At 33.7% G+C, this 20,198-nt stretch overlaps 1 protein-coding gene across 1 annotated transcript in view; it reads left to right on the top strand.

Moving 5' to 3' along the window:
• The first annotated feature begins 564 nt into the window (after positions 1-564).
• The window catches only part of LOC111088705, a 22,541-nt gene continuing 2,907 nt past the window's right edge, over positions 565-20,198 (top strand). The window contains exons 1-8 of the mRNA XM_022399522.1: positions 565-678; positions 1,541-1,593; positions 1,754-1,847; positions 7,199-7,267; positions 8,412-8,480; positions 12,123-12,227; positions 14,347-14,599; positions 15,736-15,888. Of these exons, the coding sequence (XP_022255230.1) occupies positions 643-678; positions 1,541-1,593; positions 1,754-1,847; positions 7,199-7,267; positions 8,412-8,480; positions 12,123-12,227; positions 14,347-14,599; positions 15,736-15,888 (832 nt within the window). The 5' untranslated portion in view covers positions 565-642. The remainder of the gene's footprint in view (positions 679-1,540; positions 1,594-1,753; positions 1,848-7,198; positions 7,268-8,411; positions 8,481-12,122; positions 12,228-14,346; positions 14,600-15,735; positions 15,889-20,198) is intronic.

Below are 20,198 nucleotides of genomic sequence, written 5' to 3' on the forward strand. Positions count from 1 at the left end.
GATATAGGGTAGTTTGGGTATATAAAAAGAGGGTGGCAACGTGACGGAATAGTAAAGTAATGTGTGTGTAGATAGTGAGTAATTGAACTGCAGTCAGAATTATTGTTGATATAGCGTTTGTTATAGAGCGATTGTTGAAAATAAGTGTATCGTAAAGTTGTATTCGGAAAGAATAAACCAGTTTTATTAAGTAAAGACTTGTGTCGCTAAAGTTTCGTAGGAACGAAGTTACGGAAAGTTAATGAACAAACGGAAACGTAACAATATATAAGAAAAATCAACTGTACCGCTGCTGATTAAATTTTTGAAATGGTTAACAGGTGTTCATATCGAATAAGAAACATCATTTTTTTCACCTAAATAGAAACAGACGAATATTCAGTTCTAATAACTTTATTGTTTCACATTGTTATCCCTTTGGATTTTTAAATGTCACTACTATAGACAGTATATTTTATAACGGGTAAAAAAAAACGTATGAAAAGTTTGCTGTTCATTACTGCAGGGTGTATAATGCCTAAAGGCGCATGCCCAGTAGCGCCTTCCAGTCTATGCGCTTTTACTTTTAGGTGGCTTGTATCTCGAGGCAACGGGTATCTAATCAATGTGTTTCATCTGATCCGTGAGCACCATACAATTAGAATGGCAGATGTCAATATATATTGTGGGACATGGAAGGTAGATTGTGGTTGTATTTTATAATTTCCTTGAAAAAACCTTATTGTTAATGCAATTTAATTTAAATAAGTTTTTTCTTCTGCTGGTTACCGGTGTTTGTATTTATTTACAGGTTTTAAACCTAATAAAACTAAAAGTGAAGTACAAACTGTGAGTGTGACAGAATTATGAAATACGCCCAGGTTTTTTACACTTTAATCTTAAATTGCTTTTTCGTAGCTCACCATACCTTCCATTAGCTTGTATTTAAATTCTGTGCAAGAAAAACAAAACAAAAAACTTTACCAGTATGTTATATTTGAATCACGTAAAAAAAATAGTTACTGCAGTGAAGCCACATAGTATGTCGTCGTCAGCAAGGTTTTTTTTTTCTTTTTATATGACAAGTGATTGATCCAATAAATAGGGAGAGGAAAGGAGAGTGGTTATTGCTGAAAGTAATTAATGAGCTGTATAATTGGATGATACTAATCTACGAGGTTATGAAAAGATACAATGATACAACTACATCATTGTTTGAAGCACTGTTGGTATTCATATTTGCTGTATTTTCCACAGAGTAGTTTATGACGAACAAGATTATGTCATGTTTGAGAAGTGTAATTTTAGTTAAAACAGGAAGATAATTTAAAAGACCTTAAATTTAAAACTTCCTTGACGAAAATATTTTGCAGAATTAGTGAAATAATAGAATATACTATGGATTGTCCTTGCAAATATTCAACTTCAAAAATACTGTATCAAAATATTGTGACAAACTGAAAAACAAATTTGAAATGCTGTTGAATATATAAATTGTATGATGTAACAATATTCTTATGTGGTACAATTATTTTTTAAAACAATCCCTTTTCTTCTACAGATTACCAGCTGTGATTCTATACCAGGAGAAGGTGGAACTTCTGGGATAGAAGGGTGAGAAACTGGGATTTTTAGTTTTGTCATAAGAAAATTATTTCATAGTACAAATGATGGATAAATGAACAAAAATTTGCTTTGATTTCAATTCCTTGTAATATTTTTCTCTGTGAATTGTGAATTTTTTGTGTGTTTAATATCTTTATTTTTATGTCAGGACAGAGTTTACTCTCAGTGAAAATGGTGATGTGATATGGAAAGTCAAGGAGGGCACAGAGCCTATGCCATTTTTTAACTGTGAAACGTATGAGGTTAGACATTTACTTGTATTGATTGAACATAATGCTGAAGTATAGGTTTAAAATGTTCAAAAACTATATGACTTTATTGAGTTATTCATCATCTACTGTTTTACTGAGAAAATACGACAGCTATGGTTATACCCCAAAAGAGTTTTAACTAATATGAGGATTATTTTGATGTCAAAGTGATGTAATGTAAATGTGGATCACTATGGTAAGTAAAGAAGGCCATTCTTTTATGATGTTCTCTACAACTATCCAACTGCTTGTTACTCAATAAGAAACTTTATTTTTGTACAATATACTTTTCACAATATCTCAAAAAAGAATCATGTTTATTCGTATATTTGAATACACTCTTCCAAACTTTATACTTATCGTTTTTGATATCTAGATACCCATTTTTAATCATCTCGGTAAATAACTCTAGAAAATTATAATACTTGAATAAGAAAATTAACATGGGATTTTCATATTACACCACTGTTGTGAGACTTCTTTACTACTAACTACTACGTGAGACTTCTACTTAACCACCAGAGACTCCTGCTTTACCACTGACTGTAGTGAAACTTCTGCTTTACCAATGACTGTATTCAGAATCTTGCTAAACCACCAGAGATTTCTGCTTTGACACTGACTGATGTTAGGCTACTGCTTTATCACTGACTGAAAAAAGTTAAGTATATATCATATGTTGTCCTACAACACATTTACATAACCCCAGTCCAGTCATGATGTCAAGTATGTAACACATATTGTCCTACAACACATTTACATAACCCCAGCCCAGTCATGATGTCAAGTATGTAACACATATTGTCCTACAACACATTTACATAACCCCAGTCCAGTAATGAGGTCAAGTATGTAACACATATTGTCCTACAACACATTTACATAACCCCAGCCCAGTCATGATGTCAAGTATGTAACACATATTGTCCTACAACACATTTACATAACCCCAGCCCGGTAATGAAGTCAAGTATACAACACATATTGTCCTACAACACATTTACATGACCCCAGCCCAGTCATGAAGTCAAGTATACAACAACACACATTGTCCTACAACACCTTTACATAACCCAGCTCAGTCATGAAGTCAAGTATGTAACATATTGTCCTACAACACATTTACCATAACCCCAGCCCAGTGACAAAGTCATGTATCTAACACATATTTGAAAGTGAAATTATCACTGATTGTATTGTAATAACAGAGTAGAGAAGAATAATAATTCATCTTGTCAGTTGTATTCTAAAATGATTGAACCAACCTATGTGGACTTTGACAAAAAAATAGACAATTAGAAAGTGTAACAAACATTTGTATATGTTTGATTTGTTTTAATATATTATTTCAAAACTAGTGGATTGTGTGCTGTTTGTTTATTGTTAAAATTTATTGCCAACAACTCACAGACATGTACTGTAAAGAATCTGGCCATACAGATATACTGACAGTGGCAAACCAGTTATGATCTGCAGTGGTAAATGGCAGTAGATGTAAACCTCAGAGGTAAATGGGCCTATATACACACAGCTGTAGTGGTGGCAAAAATGTTGTAGAGGTTACAACCACACTACGTAACCATGTCGACTGATTTTGATAGAGAGGGGCAAGTGACTTGGGCTCAAAGGTGGCAATTTATGAGAGTTTGTTAAAGAATAACAAGCCCTATAGAGAGAAGAACATCAACAGTAGAGAGGATGAAAGAGAAAGGCAGAAAGAAGAAAAGGAGGAACTGGAAATAGAGAGAATAAGAGCACAAATTGAGATCACCAAGTTTGCCCAAGAGAAAGACAGAGGACCCAAGAATGGCAATGGGGTCAGGGCCAACTGATCCAAGCTGCCCAAACTTGATGAATGGAAAAGATGACATGGATGCTTTCCTAGAGAGGTTTGAAAGATTTGCCCAAAGTCAGAACTGGGACAAAGGTGACTGGGCAATCTATCTCACCCCATTCTCAGAGGAAAAGGCCTACAAGTGTATGCCGGCAAGACATCAGAAGATGCTATGGACTATAACAAGTTAAAAGTGGCCTTGCTGAAATGCTATGAACTTACCAAAGAAGTTTTTCACTGGAAGTTCAGACAAGTCGAACCTAACATTGGAGAAACTGTATTTCAGTTTGTGGCACATTTATGACAATACTTTACAAGGTGGACTGATTTGGGTAAGTGTGAAGATAGTTTTGAAGAACTGGTAGATTTACTAATACAGGAACAGTTCATGATTATGTACTCCACTGACATGTCACTGTTCCAAAAAGAAAGAACACTGAAAGACATGGATGAGATGATCAGGCTGGCAGAACAATATATGGAAGCCCATGGAGGGAGTATAAGAGAATAACTGGCAAGTCCAAGAATAACCAATTAAAGTTGAAACCAGGGGTGGCTGACCAGAAGCAGGATGCCACCAAAGGTGACAAGAAGTGAACACACAAAAGGGAGAAGAGATGCTATGTTTTTTATAAAATGGGGCACATTGTGAGTGAGTGTAATAACAAAAGCAGAAATCTCAACATAAAGCACCTGGAGCTACCTACAAAGATGGTGCTGGCAAGAAACAAAAAAGAGTGACTGTCACCATGGATGCTGCTGCCAGAAGGAACAGAATGAAGACAACCCATCAGATTCACCACAAGAAGGAAGTGCTATCACCATAACTAAACATTGTATGATTGATGGTCAGCTAAAGTTAGCAAATGGGTCAACTGTACCAGTGGTGATCTACAAACCCTGAATACAGCAGTGAGAACCAGCCTAGTATCTGATGACCAAATGATGGGCAAGGTACATCTGTGTGTGCAAATTGATGGGACAGTGAGAAAGTTTCCCATAGCAAGAATAAAGGTGGACACTCCATACTACATGGGAGACTTTGAAGCCTTGTGTATGAAGGCACCCATCTATGACTTGGTGATTGGCAATATACCAGGCAGTAGAAGTTTAGATGAACCAGACAGAAAGGAGACTGATGAGGTATCTGCAGTCACCATAAGAGCTCAAGAAAAGAAAAGCAAGCAAGACATGAAGCCCCCGATAGTCACAAAAGGTGACATTTCGAATGTAGGTCTATGGGAACTGAAAGAAGCACAGAAGAAATACCCTTCACTGCAGAAACTTTGGGACAATGCAAGGGAGATAGTCAAGCATAAGACAAAGGTGAAGGGGACTTACAGAATTGAGGACTGTGCCAAATCTATCAATCTAGTTCTATAGTGGAAGTTAAACAGATCATAATACCAACAGAATACCAGGCTCAAATGATGAAGTTGACTCACGAGACGATTGTGGGAGGACACCTAGGAGTGAAGAAGACAGTAGACAGAATCACTGGCAACTTCCATTGTCTGAGGTTAATTGAAGATGTGACCAGATTCTGCAGGCCATATGATGTTTGCCAAAGGACAGTACCTAGAGGGAAGGTAACCAAGTTGCCATTGGGTGAGATGCTTCTTATGTAAGAGCCATTCAGCAGAGTAGCTGTGTATTTGATTGGACTACTAGCAGCTGTATCTGACAAGGGCAACTGGTAAGTGCTGACAGCAGTTGACACAAGACATGTTATTTAGTAGCTATTAGCACTGCTGAAGATAGAGATGGAGAGAGTAGCAGAAGCCCTCCTGAAAATGTTTTGTAGAGTAGACTTTCCTCAGTTTACCTCAGAACTGATTTAAGAAGTGTGCATACTTATCAGCACTATGCAACTCTTTACCACCCCAGATGTAACAGACTTTCTGAAAGAGTCAATGGAGTCTTAAAGAGCATGCTGAAGAAGATGTGCCCGGAGAGACCACTTGACTGGGACAGGTACCTGCTTGCTGAGAAGTCTCGTAAGAGAGTACTTGATTTTCACCTTTCGTGTTACTGTATGGAAGAACAGTATGAGGTTCAATGTAGATTTTGAAAGAATTGTGAACATGAGAAGAAGTGAGGAAGACCTACCAGTAGGTGTTAGACCTCAAACTGACTGGAGGATAACTGTTAATTTATATGAGAAAGTTTACATGCAGCTCAAGGCAGTCAGAAACATTTCTATGACAAGAAGGCCAAGGATCAACGTTTCAAGGTCAGTCAGAAGGTCTTCGTTCTGTTACCCACAGACAACAACAAAAAAGTGGAAAAGACCTTTGGAAGTGCAAGAAGTGGTCACAAGTATGGGCTATGAGGTGGAAGTGGATGGAAAGACCAAGATCTACCATGCCAAGCTGTTAAAAAGGTACTTTGAGAGGGAAGAAGACGAGTGCAGCTATTGAGGCACAGATGGACATGGCAGGTGTAGTTGTCAAAGAAGCATAACCTGAAGACAGTGACTTTGTTATAGAAGATAAAGATCTACTAGGCCTAAGACCATTTGGTGGGGATGGAATGTTCAAAGACATCAACATCAGTGAAGAACTGACTGATAAGCAGAAGAAAGAGCTACAGTATCTACTGTTCCAGTATTCAGATATCTTTACAGATAAATCAGGCAAGACAGACCTAGTGCAACATGAGATCAATACAACAACCAGGCATCCAGTCAAGGTGGACTCTAACCAAATGCACTATGACATGAGATCCATGATCAAGCAAGCATTCAAGGTAATGTTAGAATTCGGAATCACTGAACCTTTGAATTCAGTCTACCGTTCACTAGTAGTAATCATGAAGAAAAGGGATGGCTCAAACCGCTTCTGCATAGATTTCTGGAAGCTGAACCCCATGACAAAGTTTGACTCCAAACCTATGGGCACCCAAAGGCTATCATGGCAAATCTAGACTGGGCCAAGTTCTTTACCAAGATCGACCTCAGTAAAGGTTATTGGCAAGTCCTGATGGAGACAGAATCTAAAGAGAAGACAGCATTTATGACACTAAATTGATGCTACCAGTTCGAGAAGATGCCATTTGGGTTAGTCAACTCAGCAGCAACATTCAACCACATGATGAGGAAGATGTTGCACAATACCACAACATTCTGATCCACACAGCCAGATGGGAAGACTGAGAGGAAGAGTGTGACAGAGGAATGTCTTGGGATATAAAACAAAATAAATTAATATTAGTTTTACAAATCAAAATTTTTTATCAGAAAAACCAGAAAAGATGTATATATATATATATATAAAAGACAAGTAAACTTTTTAATTTTGTTTAAATAATAAAATAGCCTGATTTCTTTTTTAGATGACTTTATGTAATATAGATACTAGTTGTGTGTGTATATATATATAAAGAGGATTTTTTATGTTATGTTTTTCCAAAATCATACAACAAAGATCCTTGCATAAAATCAGTTAGGTTATTATTGTATTTCAGTCAAGAGAACATTTGTCAACTATAATTTTGGTAAATGTTACAGGTTTTTATGGGAAATGTACATTATCTCCGCCTGTTTGGAACATTTGCTGATCATGTAATTGAATTTCGGGTAAGTTACTTTATTTGTTCTTTTTTGTTATTGTTGTTCATATAAGATTATTTATTCTTTGTGTCAGTGAATTATAAAAGTAATGATTAGTATATAATAATGATATGTGTTAATTAAAATTGTATTGTGGGTACTTATAATAACAGGCTAGTTTCTTTTTAGTATTTTTAACAAAATTGTTTATTATGTTAGTTTTAGTAATTCTAACTATGTATTTTTGGTAGTTATTTAACAGTCTGGTTTCTTGTGTAATTTTTAGTAATTTTAACTGTGTATATTAGGTTGTTATTTAACAGTCTGGTTTCATGTGTGAGTTTTAGTATTTTTAAAAATATATTCTTGGTAGTTATTTAACAGTCTTGGTTTCTTGTGTAATTTTTAGTAATTTTAACTGTGTATATTAGGTTGTTATTTAATAGTCTGGTTTCATATGTGAGTTTTAGTATTTTTAAAAATATTTTCTAGGTAGTTATTTAACAGTTTGGTTTCTTGTGTTAATTATTAGTAATTTTAACTGTGTATATTAGGTTGTTATTTAACAGTTTGGTTTCTTGTGTAATTTTTAGTAATTTTAACTGTGTATATTAGGTTGTTATTTAACAGTCTGGTTTCATGTGTGAGTTTTAGTATTTTTAAAGATATATTCTTGGTAGTTATTTAACAGTTTGGTTTCGTGTGTTAATTTTTAGTAATTTTAACTGTGTATATTAGGTTGTTATTTAATAGTCTGGTTTCATGTGTGAGTTTTAGTATTTTTAAATATATATTCTTGGTAGTTATTTAACAGTTTGGTTTCTTGTGTTAATTTTTAGTAATTTTAACTGTGTATATTAGGTTGTTATTTAACAGTCTGGTTTCATGTGTGAGTTTTAGTATTTTTAAACATATATTCTAGGTAGTTATTTAACAGTTGGGTTTCTTGTGTTAATTTTAGTAATTTTAAACATATATTGTAGTTATTTAACAGTCTGGTTTCTTGTGTTAATTTTAGTAATTTTAAACATATATTGTAGTTATTTAACAGTCTGGTTTCTTGTGTTAATTTTAGTAATTTTAAACATATATTCTTGTCATATAACAGTCTGGTTTCTTGTGTTACTTTTAGTAGTCATGTGAAACTTTAGTGAACTATTTACTCTTCCAGATTAATCAACCTAGAGAAGGTACAGTAGAGTTAACGTATGAAGGCTGGTGTGTACTGCAGTGTGATAAGGTAGCAAATTTCAATCTCTCTTTTCAGAAATTCTGTAATAAAAATGTCAACTATTCAAATGTGAAGAAACTGCTGATTGGTCTACATTAGAACATAAGTTTTTATCTGTTAAAGTTAAGTTAAAGGCTTTTATTACACCTTTCTTTATTACTGTAAGGTTTTCAGTTTAAGTTGATAGTATATCTGTTATATCTTGGGCTAGGTTAGGTTATCTGTTATCTGAGTTTCATGAAATCAAAGATATGTATTAAGTGTGGTTATTCTCTGGTGAAACTGAACTGAGGGTGGGGTATTCTCTGGTGAAACTGAATTAAGGATAGGGTATTCTCTGGTGAAACTGAATTAAGGATAGGGTATTCACTGGTGAAACTGAATTAAGTGTGGGGTATTCTCTGGTGAAACTGAATTAAGGATAGGGTATTCTCTGGTGAAACTGAATTAAAGATAGGGTATTCTCTGGTGAAACTGAATTAAGGGTGGGTATTCTCTGGTGAAACTGAATTAAGGGTGGGTATTCTCTGGTGAAACTGAATTAAGGGTAGGGTATTCTCTGGTGAAACTGAATTAAGAGTGGGGTATTCTCTGGTGAAATTGAATTAAGTGTGAGGTCTCTGAAGTGAAACTAATTAACAATGGAGGTTCACTGATGATAATCACAGAGTAAATCTGAATTTAGCTAAAAGACTGAGTTTAAGCTAACACTAAACATGTGATGTAAAGTTTAAAACAATATTTATATCAATAGGAGAAATACAGTGTACATATTTGTGTGAGAACACTGGACTTTTGCTATCTATGGGATCTGTGAATCAATCAACAGCTTGTTTTTGTGAAGATTAGTGTATATGAGAACTAAGTTATATTTTGACATTAGTTTGCTATTAATGTATTTTCTGGCATAACAAAGATCAAGGTATCTCAGAAATACTACTTTCCTCTAAGCACCATTAAGAACCATTACATTGTGTGAAAGTGCCAGGGAATTTCCCATACATGCCACAAGTCTTGAACAAACTCTCATTACTACATATGTCTATATGCGTTGCACTAGTTCATGATGTAATTGTTATAATGTTGTATCCCTCCACCAATGGGAGGGTGACACAATCTCTGTGCACAGAAGTGCCACGTACATTAGAGAAAGATGTACACTATAGGATATTGGTACCAGTGGTAATGTTTCACAAAGGTGGGCAGAAAGTTAGCATGTGTAGTGTGTCTAGGGTGTTAGGCCATTTTTGATACACCGAGGCAAATCCAAGTCCCATCTGGCTGGACACCAGGAAGTGCTTGGGAGATATTTTAATGGGATGTCCTGTACTACACCTCCAGGAAATACTGCAGCCCTACATTTCAAACAAGGGATGGGACCAACATGTCTCTTACTGGTGGGAAGTTACCACTCACATAAGAAACTCTCCATATCAACATCCCCAGCGGCCAAGAGGGGGGAAGATATGCATTGGAGTGAACACGAGAGAAAGAGTTTGTGTGTGGACCACTGTCATCAGGCACACTCATCTTGAATTGAGTCTCCATTGAAAGACAGTGCAGTGGGTTGTTACACTTAAAGATAGCAAGCACAACCCAAGTGTAAGAGCAGAATTACATCTAGTACTGTCTGATTTTTATTTGTAAAAAGGTGTGGAAATGGCCACGTCAGTTATAGATGTATATATATAAACAGTCTGACATAAAACCCCATCTCGGTGGACATTGAGCAGGGGTGGACAGGTTTAATGCTTTCCTTTTTCCCTCACTTGATGTGGATTTTGAGCAAGTATTCTCTGTGAGGCAATGCAGGTTCTGATGGCCAAGCGTAAAGAACATATGGTGTAGTTCCTCATATAATATTTGTCTTGTCATCTCATGTTCAGTTTATGTTTTTACATTTTGTTGTGTTTTTTTAATCGTTTTAGTTGGGGAACTTGTTATATGTTGCAACATGTATAAAAATCATGGTACACACACAGAGGTGGCATGAAATGTATGAATGACATGATGTGACTGAAAAACACAACATGTAAAACTCACCACACTAGAGCTTCTGGGTAGACTAGAGGAAGGTGAAAAACCAGAGGCACAGGAAACTGCCCAATGATGCAAGTAATGTGAAATGAATGTGTAACATACAGTTCACATACCAGCCTGTAAGACTTTCTCCAAAGGCCAGTGACAAAAAAAGGCAAGAGAGATTGTGATATGTTGAATCTGTTGGGAGGGGACACAAAAGAGAGTATGGTCAAACTCACCCACAAAGAATATGTGAGATGGAAGAGCTTGTGAATCCAACCAGTTAGAGTGGAAGGGGACAAGTACCGAGAGGAGGAGGTCTGCCATGGTAAAGATAAGCAGTGGCAGTTTTCACGAAAAGGGGCAGTCTGAGCATGATAGCAAAACACAGAACACAAAAGATGATTGTGATCAGAATGATTGTACAATCAGAAAATATAGAGAAGAGAGGATGAAGAAACATCCAATCACCCTCTCGGGTAGCTCATATCGTCAGAAGAAAGGAGAAGTCCAGAAATAACATCAACCAGTTCCTATGAGGCATGCAAGGCATAGATGTCAGAAGAACGAGGACCGGACACAAGGAAAACAAGAAAATTGGAGTGAAGAGAGAATAATAAAATGAGCAGGAGGTCAAAGGGAGGGTATGTACAGGCCCAAAGAATTACACAAGGGTCCCAGTCTGGAAGAGGTACTAGGCAAAGAGGTGATTGGCAAAAAAGGCCTTGAAGACATCTATGAAAACAGGCAAAAGGAAGGTATTATTTCCTGGCAAGAGGTAGAATGCCATGAACAAAGCAACCTGATAAACTGCAATGGTTGAGACAAACAGATCTTTGTTGAAAAGCCAGGTAAAGTAGGAAGTAAGATGTGGATGCTGAAGAAAATGGCGGAGAGACTAGTAGAGGTTGATAGCCCATTTCTTTTGATAGAGGATGAAAGTAGAAGGCCCACAAGAATGAGAGAGAGAAAAATGGGCTACATTGTGGGGAAATCCTATATGTCTTGCAAGGAAACTAACAAATCCCATGTGTGAAGAGAAAGGTGCAACACCATGAACTTAAAAATGATTGACTGAGAAAAGACCTTCAAAGTGGGAGTTATAAAAGCATCAAGCTGAGGGGTTCCAATATGGGAAAACATCAAATTGAAAACTGAAGGATAGAAGGGTCATTCTGTGGGAGGGATCCTTTCAAAGTGAGAGAAGTGATCCCTCATCAGATTCAGAACCCAGAGACATGACGTGTCAGAATGTGAATATGAGTGAGAAAGCACAGGATTTGTCTAGTGGATCATCACAAAATGACCAGCATTAGTTTTTCAAGTAATATTAGCAACATTAGTTCATCAATTAATATTAGCAGCATTAGTTCATCAAGTAATATTAGCAGCATTAGTTCATCAATTAATATTAGCAGCATTAGTTCATCAATTAATATTAGCAGCATTAGTTCATCAATTAATATTAGCAGCATTAGTTCATCAATTAATATTAGCAGCATTAGTTCATCAAGTAATATTAGCAGCATTAGTACATAAAGTAATATTGCATATTTGTGATACAACCTTTCTTGATTTTGTTCAGAATGGTTCACGTTAAATTTGTTTCAACCAAACTGTTTGTTTCAGGTCTCGACGAATGAATCGAAATATGATAGACCTTTTTCTCTGCTGTGTCTTCTAGAGATGGGTTACTTGTCTGATATGAAAATCACATCTTCCAATGGGAAGGAGGTTTGTTGCTTTTGAATAGTACCATTTGCTGTAGGTAAGATTTGTTGGTTTGCAAGAATTGTTTAATTATAGACAGACAATATAATTATTTCCATCAGTTTTGAAAGGAACTAGTCACTAAACTAAATGTAATCTGCACTCATGGATAAAAAATACATTTTATAAAAATACATAAAATCTTTTGACCACATGCTTTTATGCCTTTTTTGTTGATATTTAAACATTTTACTGTAATGTGGGTTAGACTAAGTTTAGTTCTATTGAGTATGAATACGTGTAATAATTTTCTCACAGCCCTTCTCAATTTTTTCTTAACCAGCTGAGAATTAATGCAGTCATCTTGTTTGATCTCGTTTCCATTTATCAATTGTTCAAGATGTGGATTACTGCTTAAATCTTCTTTACTTTTTTACTATTACTTCTTTACTATTTTACTTGTAGCTACACTTTCCTTTTTTTAGGAATATGTTTACATTGAATATTTAAAAATTTATCTTTAAAACTTTTCCACATCTGATCAGTGTCTCCAAATAACTCAGCTCCCTAATTATCAACAGATAATTCTTGTAGCATTTCTTCAAAATTTGCTTTTTTGAAATTTGTAACCAAAATATCATTATTTCTTATCTCCATACGCAGCAAAACATTGAACCTAATAGACAATGATCACTTGCACACAGATGTTCCTCAATTTTCACCCTCTCAATCATTTCTGTATTTGAAGTTAACAATAAATCTAAGATAGCATTTTTTCTAGTAGGCTCTTTAACTAACTAGTGAAGAAAGCCATCCTGAACAGTTTCCAAAAACCCTCATGGTTTGACTCTAGAATTTCCTAATCTATCAGTCTGAGATTAAAATCACCCCTAATTATGACTTCATTAACAGCTGAAATCTTTATCTCATTGTAAAGTTTCTCACTAATTTCATCAGTATCATCTGATGGTCTGTAACAAATCCCCACTAAAAGCCTTTTCTCTTTATATCCACTGATATAAATCCAAATAGATTCAGTCTCCTTGCTATTATCTTTGATATCCTCAAGTTCAACAGGATGTAACTCACATTTTACATATAAAGCCGCTCCTCCTCCCTTCCTCTACAATACTCTATCCCTATTAAATAGCCTGTAGCCCTGTATTTCAAAAACATTGCTGTCATCAAAATCATCTATGTTTAACCATGTTTCAGTTATTCTCATTATATCAAAATCTTCCATTCCTACCAGTGCTTTAAAGTCATCTGTTTTATTTCTTATACTTCTGGCATTACAATAATAACAATTAAGCCTATCCTTATAACTACTTCTATACTCATTTTCTATGTTAAACTTTTCTCTGGCTCTTATTCTTCTTGCATTTAGTTTTCCTGGCTCTCACCAATGTCTAGTCCTTGATGTCAGTTTTATGATCATATAGTTCTGGTAAACCAATAATTACTCTGATGTCAGTTATATGATAATTTAATTTTGGTAAATCAATCATTCCTTAGATATCATTTACGTTTTCCAATGAGTCAGCAGTAAAGTTATGTACTTACAGTGCTAAAATCTGGGGTTTGATTCCCAGTGGTGGACAGAGCACAGATAGTGCATTGTATAGCTTTGCACTAAAACAACATCATATATATAATTGTTTAGTTTGGATAATTACTTAATCCTGAGAAAAACTACTTTGATATTAGTCATAGAATTATATCACTAATAAACAGATAACTATTATTAGTACATAATAATTTTATTTTCATAAACCATTGGATACTTTGATCTATGTTATGTAACTATTTCATTCTGATAAACTAATAACTACTTTGAAGTCAGTTATGGAATTAGTTAATTCTGATAAACAAATATTGATATTAGTTATATAATCATTTAATTTGGATGAAGCCAATAGCTACATTAATATCAATTGTACAATTATTTAATTTTAATAAACTAATAACTACTTTGATATATAACTGTTTAATTCTGATGAAGCAGTAGAAACTTTGATGTCAGTTAAATAATTGATTTTGGTAAATGAATAATAATCTTTATATGATAACCTAATAATAAACTTGATGTAAGATATATGATGAATTAGTGGACAGTTTGATGTCAGTTTATTCTTTTCTTCAGTTTTTAGTTCACAGTACCATTCTAAATGTTGCAAATCCCTCAATTCATTGGACACAGCCTCCCTGTCCTCTTCAGGGATTTCCTGAAGACGTTCTGTATGCTACCCTGTATTATCTTTATTGTGAATGCCTTGTATCTGGTCTCCAGGAAGAGACTGCCAAGAGCTGTCTCCAGCACGTAGGTCAGCTCCCTGGATTTTCTCGCTTTGCTGAGATGTGCAAACAGGTCTTAAAAAGCTCATCTTTAAAACGACGTAAGGAGTTTACTTTAATATTCCTTTTATCTATTTCTAAATTAGATTTTTTATGAAACAAAATGTAGTAGCTGCTATTAAAAGTACATTCATATTATATTGTTTTCTCCACAAATTTAAAATAACTTGGAAATTTTCTCATAAAAAATATGTCTATACAAGTCATACTTTGAGACCAACAGCAAACAACAATGTAAAATCAGAAACTCTTATATAACTAACTACTTGAAATCATTTAGTCTAAATTAATAAAATGAAGCATTATTGTTTGAGTTCTAAATCATAGTTAATGTTAGTTTAAAAATATGCTAGGAATTTAAATGTTTCATTAATTTGGTGAAAACTGTAATATTTACAATTTAGCGTTGATAAATATTTTAGAAGTTTTATTGTTACATTAAGTTGGTGAAAAACTGTAACAATTACAAATAAGTAATCTTTTAACGCTAGATCTTTAAAAGCTGCTTATCATTAGTGATGATATAACAAGAATATTAAATTAAAGTGAAACTGATGTTTTTATAGGAATTGTTAATATTTTGTTCAATAAGATTTTTAATATTTGCCCATTAACTGCAAAGTTAACTTTATGCTTCAAGAAATATACTTTCATGGATTTTGGCACATATGTATTTTGTTGTGATGGTTTCTGTGTTGGATAGATTCTCTTGGATAAAAGGGAATAATTGAAAGTCCAGTCTTTTTAATGACAACAAAAATGTTTTATTTCTTCAGCTTGAAATTCTACTGCTAGTGTAATGAACATTCACAGGTAGGGCTAACTTCACTAGTAAACTGTGTCTAATGGAAATTCCACATGATAACTTCATGCCACTATTTCTTTGTCCATATTTACATCACTGAAATAATTAACTAGTTAACTATCTGGCTGAAAGGAAACTGACAAAATCATACACTGATTGTGCATTAATTTATTAACAAACTCAATAACTTGTTGCTTATATATGGCTTAATTTGTTTCCTAAACATTGAAGAAAGTTCATGGTATACTGGAGGTAAATAATAATGCAAAGTTCTTGGAATGTGTAGATTAAAAACATAGAGTACAACAGTCCAGTTGAAGTAAATAATGTGATTCTTTACTTTAATTATCTATTTTTTCTAATTTCTTCCAGAACTTATAAGCTTGGTGAATGACATCCACACATGTGCATGTAATATAGTTGATTACTTCAATGGTATCACTCTTGGTTCTCAGTTTAATGATGAAAGCAGAGCTGCTCAGCTGTGCTATGTCATCAAACAGACATTGAAAGAAGTTGCAGTGGGTGAGTTTCTGTTTTATTTTTATCAAGAGTTTTCAGGAGATAAGAAAAGGCTTATCATAATTTTTGTATTCTTGAAAAGCCAGATGTGATAAGTTAGGTTTATTTCTTAAATCTCAGTATTAGAAAAAAGTGTAAAAAGGTATTTCTTGTGTTTGTTCAAAAGCATGAACAAAGTCCTGCACCTCGGTTTGTTTCAGTTTTCAGAAAGGTAGAGAATGTGTTTCTAAAAACACGTAGGAGGTATCATTGAGTGAGTTTGGGTGTATACTTGCTTTTAAGACTTTTCAGAAAAGAACATAGAGGACTTCGATACACGTTTTTGAAAATATTTAGGAGGAGTTACTGATTGAGTTTGGGTGTTTAATTTGTATAAATACCACTTAGCAAACAGTGGTTGGTGAACACATTTTTTGAAAACAAGTAGTGAATGAAATAGGTTACCTGTAAATATAGGATTTTGGTTTCTAGTTTTTATTTACACTTGTCAGATAGCTAATTCTACTTTTATTTTGTTATGGTTTTGTTTACAACTCATTTATTATTTCTTCTATTTTTAGTTATATTGAAGCACTAACTCACAAAAATCCTGCCTTAAGCCTAAACAAGTTTGTTCATGAGATATAGTTAAAACACATTGTTGCAGATTGTTACTCAATATTGTTCTTGATCTTGAAGTAGTTTAATTTGGAAATAATATTTTCTTTGGGAATTAGGTATTTCTTCCTAATTCCTTTATTTATTGAAGTTAATAACATTGATATTTATGTTGTATTGTTTATTAATGTTAATATCAAGTCCTTGTCAGGCATGTATTTATTAACTCTTTTGCTTTTTTTTTCCCATTGTTTGAAAGTTTTGTTTTGGATTTCTATGGTTGTTAAAGTTTAATAAATTCTCTTATGTTTGGATATTTATGTTTGATTGAAAGCACTTAATAAACACTAGGTGAGTGTGGTTTTGTATTTGTAAAACATTTAGCAAAGAGAGTTAAGTATATTTGGGTGTTTATGTTTGATTGAAAGCACTTACTAAACACTTGGTGAGTGTGGTTTTATATTTGTAAAACATTTAGCAAAGAGAGTTAAGTATATTTGGATGTTCATGTTTGATTGAAAGCACTTACTAAACACTAGGTGAGTGTGGTTTTTTATATTTGTAAAACATTTAGCAAAGAGCGTTGAGTATATTTGTGTGTTTATGTTTGATTGAAAGCACTTACTAAACACTTGGTGAGTGTGGTTTTTATATTTGTAAAACATTTAGGAAAGAGAGTTAAGTATATTTGGATGTTCATATTTGGCACAGAAAACTTACTAAAGAATGTTTTCACTTTTGAAATCATAGTGGAGTAGAGAGAAGATGAGGTTGATTATAAAGTGTATTTAGGAAAAAATAATTGTGTGTTTGGCCTTTTTTCTTCAGACAACAATTATACAATTTTATTATAATCTCTTCATTCAGAAGACCATTGGGTATATGGTTTTCTCTGAGTGTGGTAAGGAATGTCTTCCTTCAGAAGACTATTTAATAATGGGTTTTTACTGAGTGTGGTAAGGAATATCTTCATTCAGAAGACCATTAGATAATTGGTTTTTACTAAGTGTGGTAAGGAATATCTTCATTCAGAAGACCATTAGATGAAATGGTCTTCTGAATGAAGATATTCCTTACCACACTCAGTAAAAATCAAAGATGATTGATTTTTACTAAGTGTGGTAAGGAATATCTTCATTCAGAAGACCATTAGATAATTGATTTTTACTGAGTGTGGTAAGGAATATCTTCATTCAGAAGACCATTTAATAATGGGTTTTTACTTAGTGTGGTAAGGAAATTCTTTCCTTCAGAAGACCATTGGGTATATGGTTTTCTCTGAGTGTGGTAAGGAATGCCTTCCTTCAGAAGACCATTGAATAATTAGTTTTTACTGAGTATATTAAGAAACGTTCACTTTCAGAAGACTGTTGAAATATTGATTTTTATTAAGTGTATTAAGGAATGTCCTCCTTCAGAAGACAGTTGAATAATTGTTTCTACTGAGTATGGTAAGGAATATCCTCCTTCAGAAGTCCATTGAATAATTGGTTTTTACTGAGTGTATTAACCCTGTTGCCATGGGTATCCTTTATTGTGCATGACACAAAGTTTTTGTGTCTAACATTCAAAATTTTATTAAGCTACTTTTTGTTTATGGTATACTAATTAGTATAGCATAAAATTTTAGCCAATAATCCATATTTTAATAGTATATAAGTTTTAAGTTCTTAATTCTACAAGGCAATATTAGAACAATAATGAATTTCCTCTAGTGTGACACACATTATACATTTTTCTCTGGGCATCTTCTTTTCTCAATTTCATATACCACCCCTCCAAAATGTGTGAAATTAAACATAAATTATTTAATACAAAACTGTCATTGCTTAGGCACACCATGATTTTTAGAGCCTTCAATTTTGTTTGGTTACAGAGCTATCAAATAGAACATCGGACCCCTCCTGCAACACCCACCTGTCACATCCTCTCTTTCAGGATTTGTTAGTAGTTCTCTCTTACATTTAGTTATATATTACCTCTAAGCAATAGAAAGTCAAGGTTTTCATCTATTCGATGACGTATTGTATAACATTGTGTTCTGAATGGATAAGTGTCAATTTTATTCAGAGTACAATCCTCTTTCTTATGGGAAAGTTAACGACTAGATTGGATGAATTTGCTCTTGTCGCATAGTTAGAAAGCCAGAAACATTTTGAGAGTTAGGGGAAATTGTCTACTTCTTGCATGTTATTAGTGTTTGTTCTTTGGTGCATTATTTAATTGAATAAAAGTTATTTAGTGCATTAGTACCATTAGTTTAATAAAAGTAGGGTTAAGTGTCATCGAAAGGAAGAAAAAAAGAAGATTTGGTAAGTACTTTATTTCTTGTTTTCATGTTTAATATTTATTTATTATTCTAAATGTAATTCAAATGTAAAAATAGGGATCTTTTTAGGTTAGTTAAGATTAAATTAGGTAAAATAAATAACAATAATAATAATAAAATGAAAATGTTTCACAAAGCACACTCGTGAGCAGCTCATAGTATTTCATGGGTAATCTAATTCAATAGCATAATGTGAGCTGCACATTCCTCCAGTGATTTACAACTTATAATGGTGAGAATAGTAGTTAGACATGGTTCAGAGGGCAATAGAACAATAAAATTTAATTATGAATAGATGTATACTGTTATGAACTTAAAGCTAATTAGGATAAATGAATGTAGTTTCATGTTACAATTTGAAGTCATTCTAGAAAGAAAAAAGGGTAATTTAGATATATTTAGATATTTTTTTGGTGGCTATGGAATCAGTCGATTTGGCTAATCCCATATAGAGATACGGTAGAGAAAATAAAATATAAGATATAAAGTTTTACTGAAAAAAACATTTGAAATGTATTTTGGAGGTTTTAGGGATTACACAGGAAACTTGAGATTTTTGAGATAAAGAAAAAGTATTGCACACAGACTATTCAAAACAAATACTCAATATATTCATGGGCAAATCTTTATTTTAGTTTATTAAAAATACTTCACTAAAAGATAAGATTATTTGTATGTGAAAGACTTGTAATGCTAACTGAAAGACTGCCAAATTTTGTGAAGATATACACACTATATTGAAAGTTAGAAGTATTAAATCTGTTATGACAGCGGAAGTCACGTGACACTAGTAACATGTCATGAACTTCTAGAAAATTTATGTCCCTTTCTGAAGCCTCGAGTGTTTACTAGAGGTATGGTTTTCTTGTATATAAGACCGCCAAGAACTGACGGCAACAAGGTAATTGAATTGCAGACAGAGATAGAGACGGACAGTTGGGTCGAGCGCGTGAGTCGTTCGTTGTGAATTATAGCGTTAGTTAAGTTATAGCATGACCGTGGAAATTAAGTGAATTTCAAAGTTGTATTGAGAAAGAATAAACTAGTTTTATTTAAGAAAGGACTTGTGTCGCTAAAGTTTCATAGGAAAGAAATTATACGGGAAATTAAGTAACGACCAGAGACGTAACAAATTGGTGTCAGAAGTGGAGTGGGACGGAAAAGAAAGAAAAAAAAATGGAAACGAGAAGCGGCAAATCAAACTACAGCTTAGCAGATTTGATGGCAGCAATACAAGAACAACAAAAGAAACAAGAAGAGAGACAACAGAAAGGAAAAAATGGAAACGAGAAGCGTCAAATCAAACTACAGCTTAGCAGATTTGATGGCAGCAATACAAGAACAACAAAAGAAACAAGAAGAGAGACAACAGAAAGGAAAAAATGGA

Source organism: Limulus polyphemus, unplaced genomic scaffold (genome assembly GCF_000517525.1).
Source record: "Limulus polyphemus unplaced genomic scaffold, Limulus_polyphemus-2.1.2 Scaffold4265, whole genome shotgun sequence".
Taxonomy (NCBI): Eukaryota; Metazoa; Arthropoda; class Merostomata; order Xiphosura; family Limulidae; genus Limulus; species Limulus polyphemus.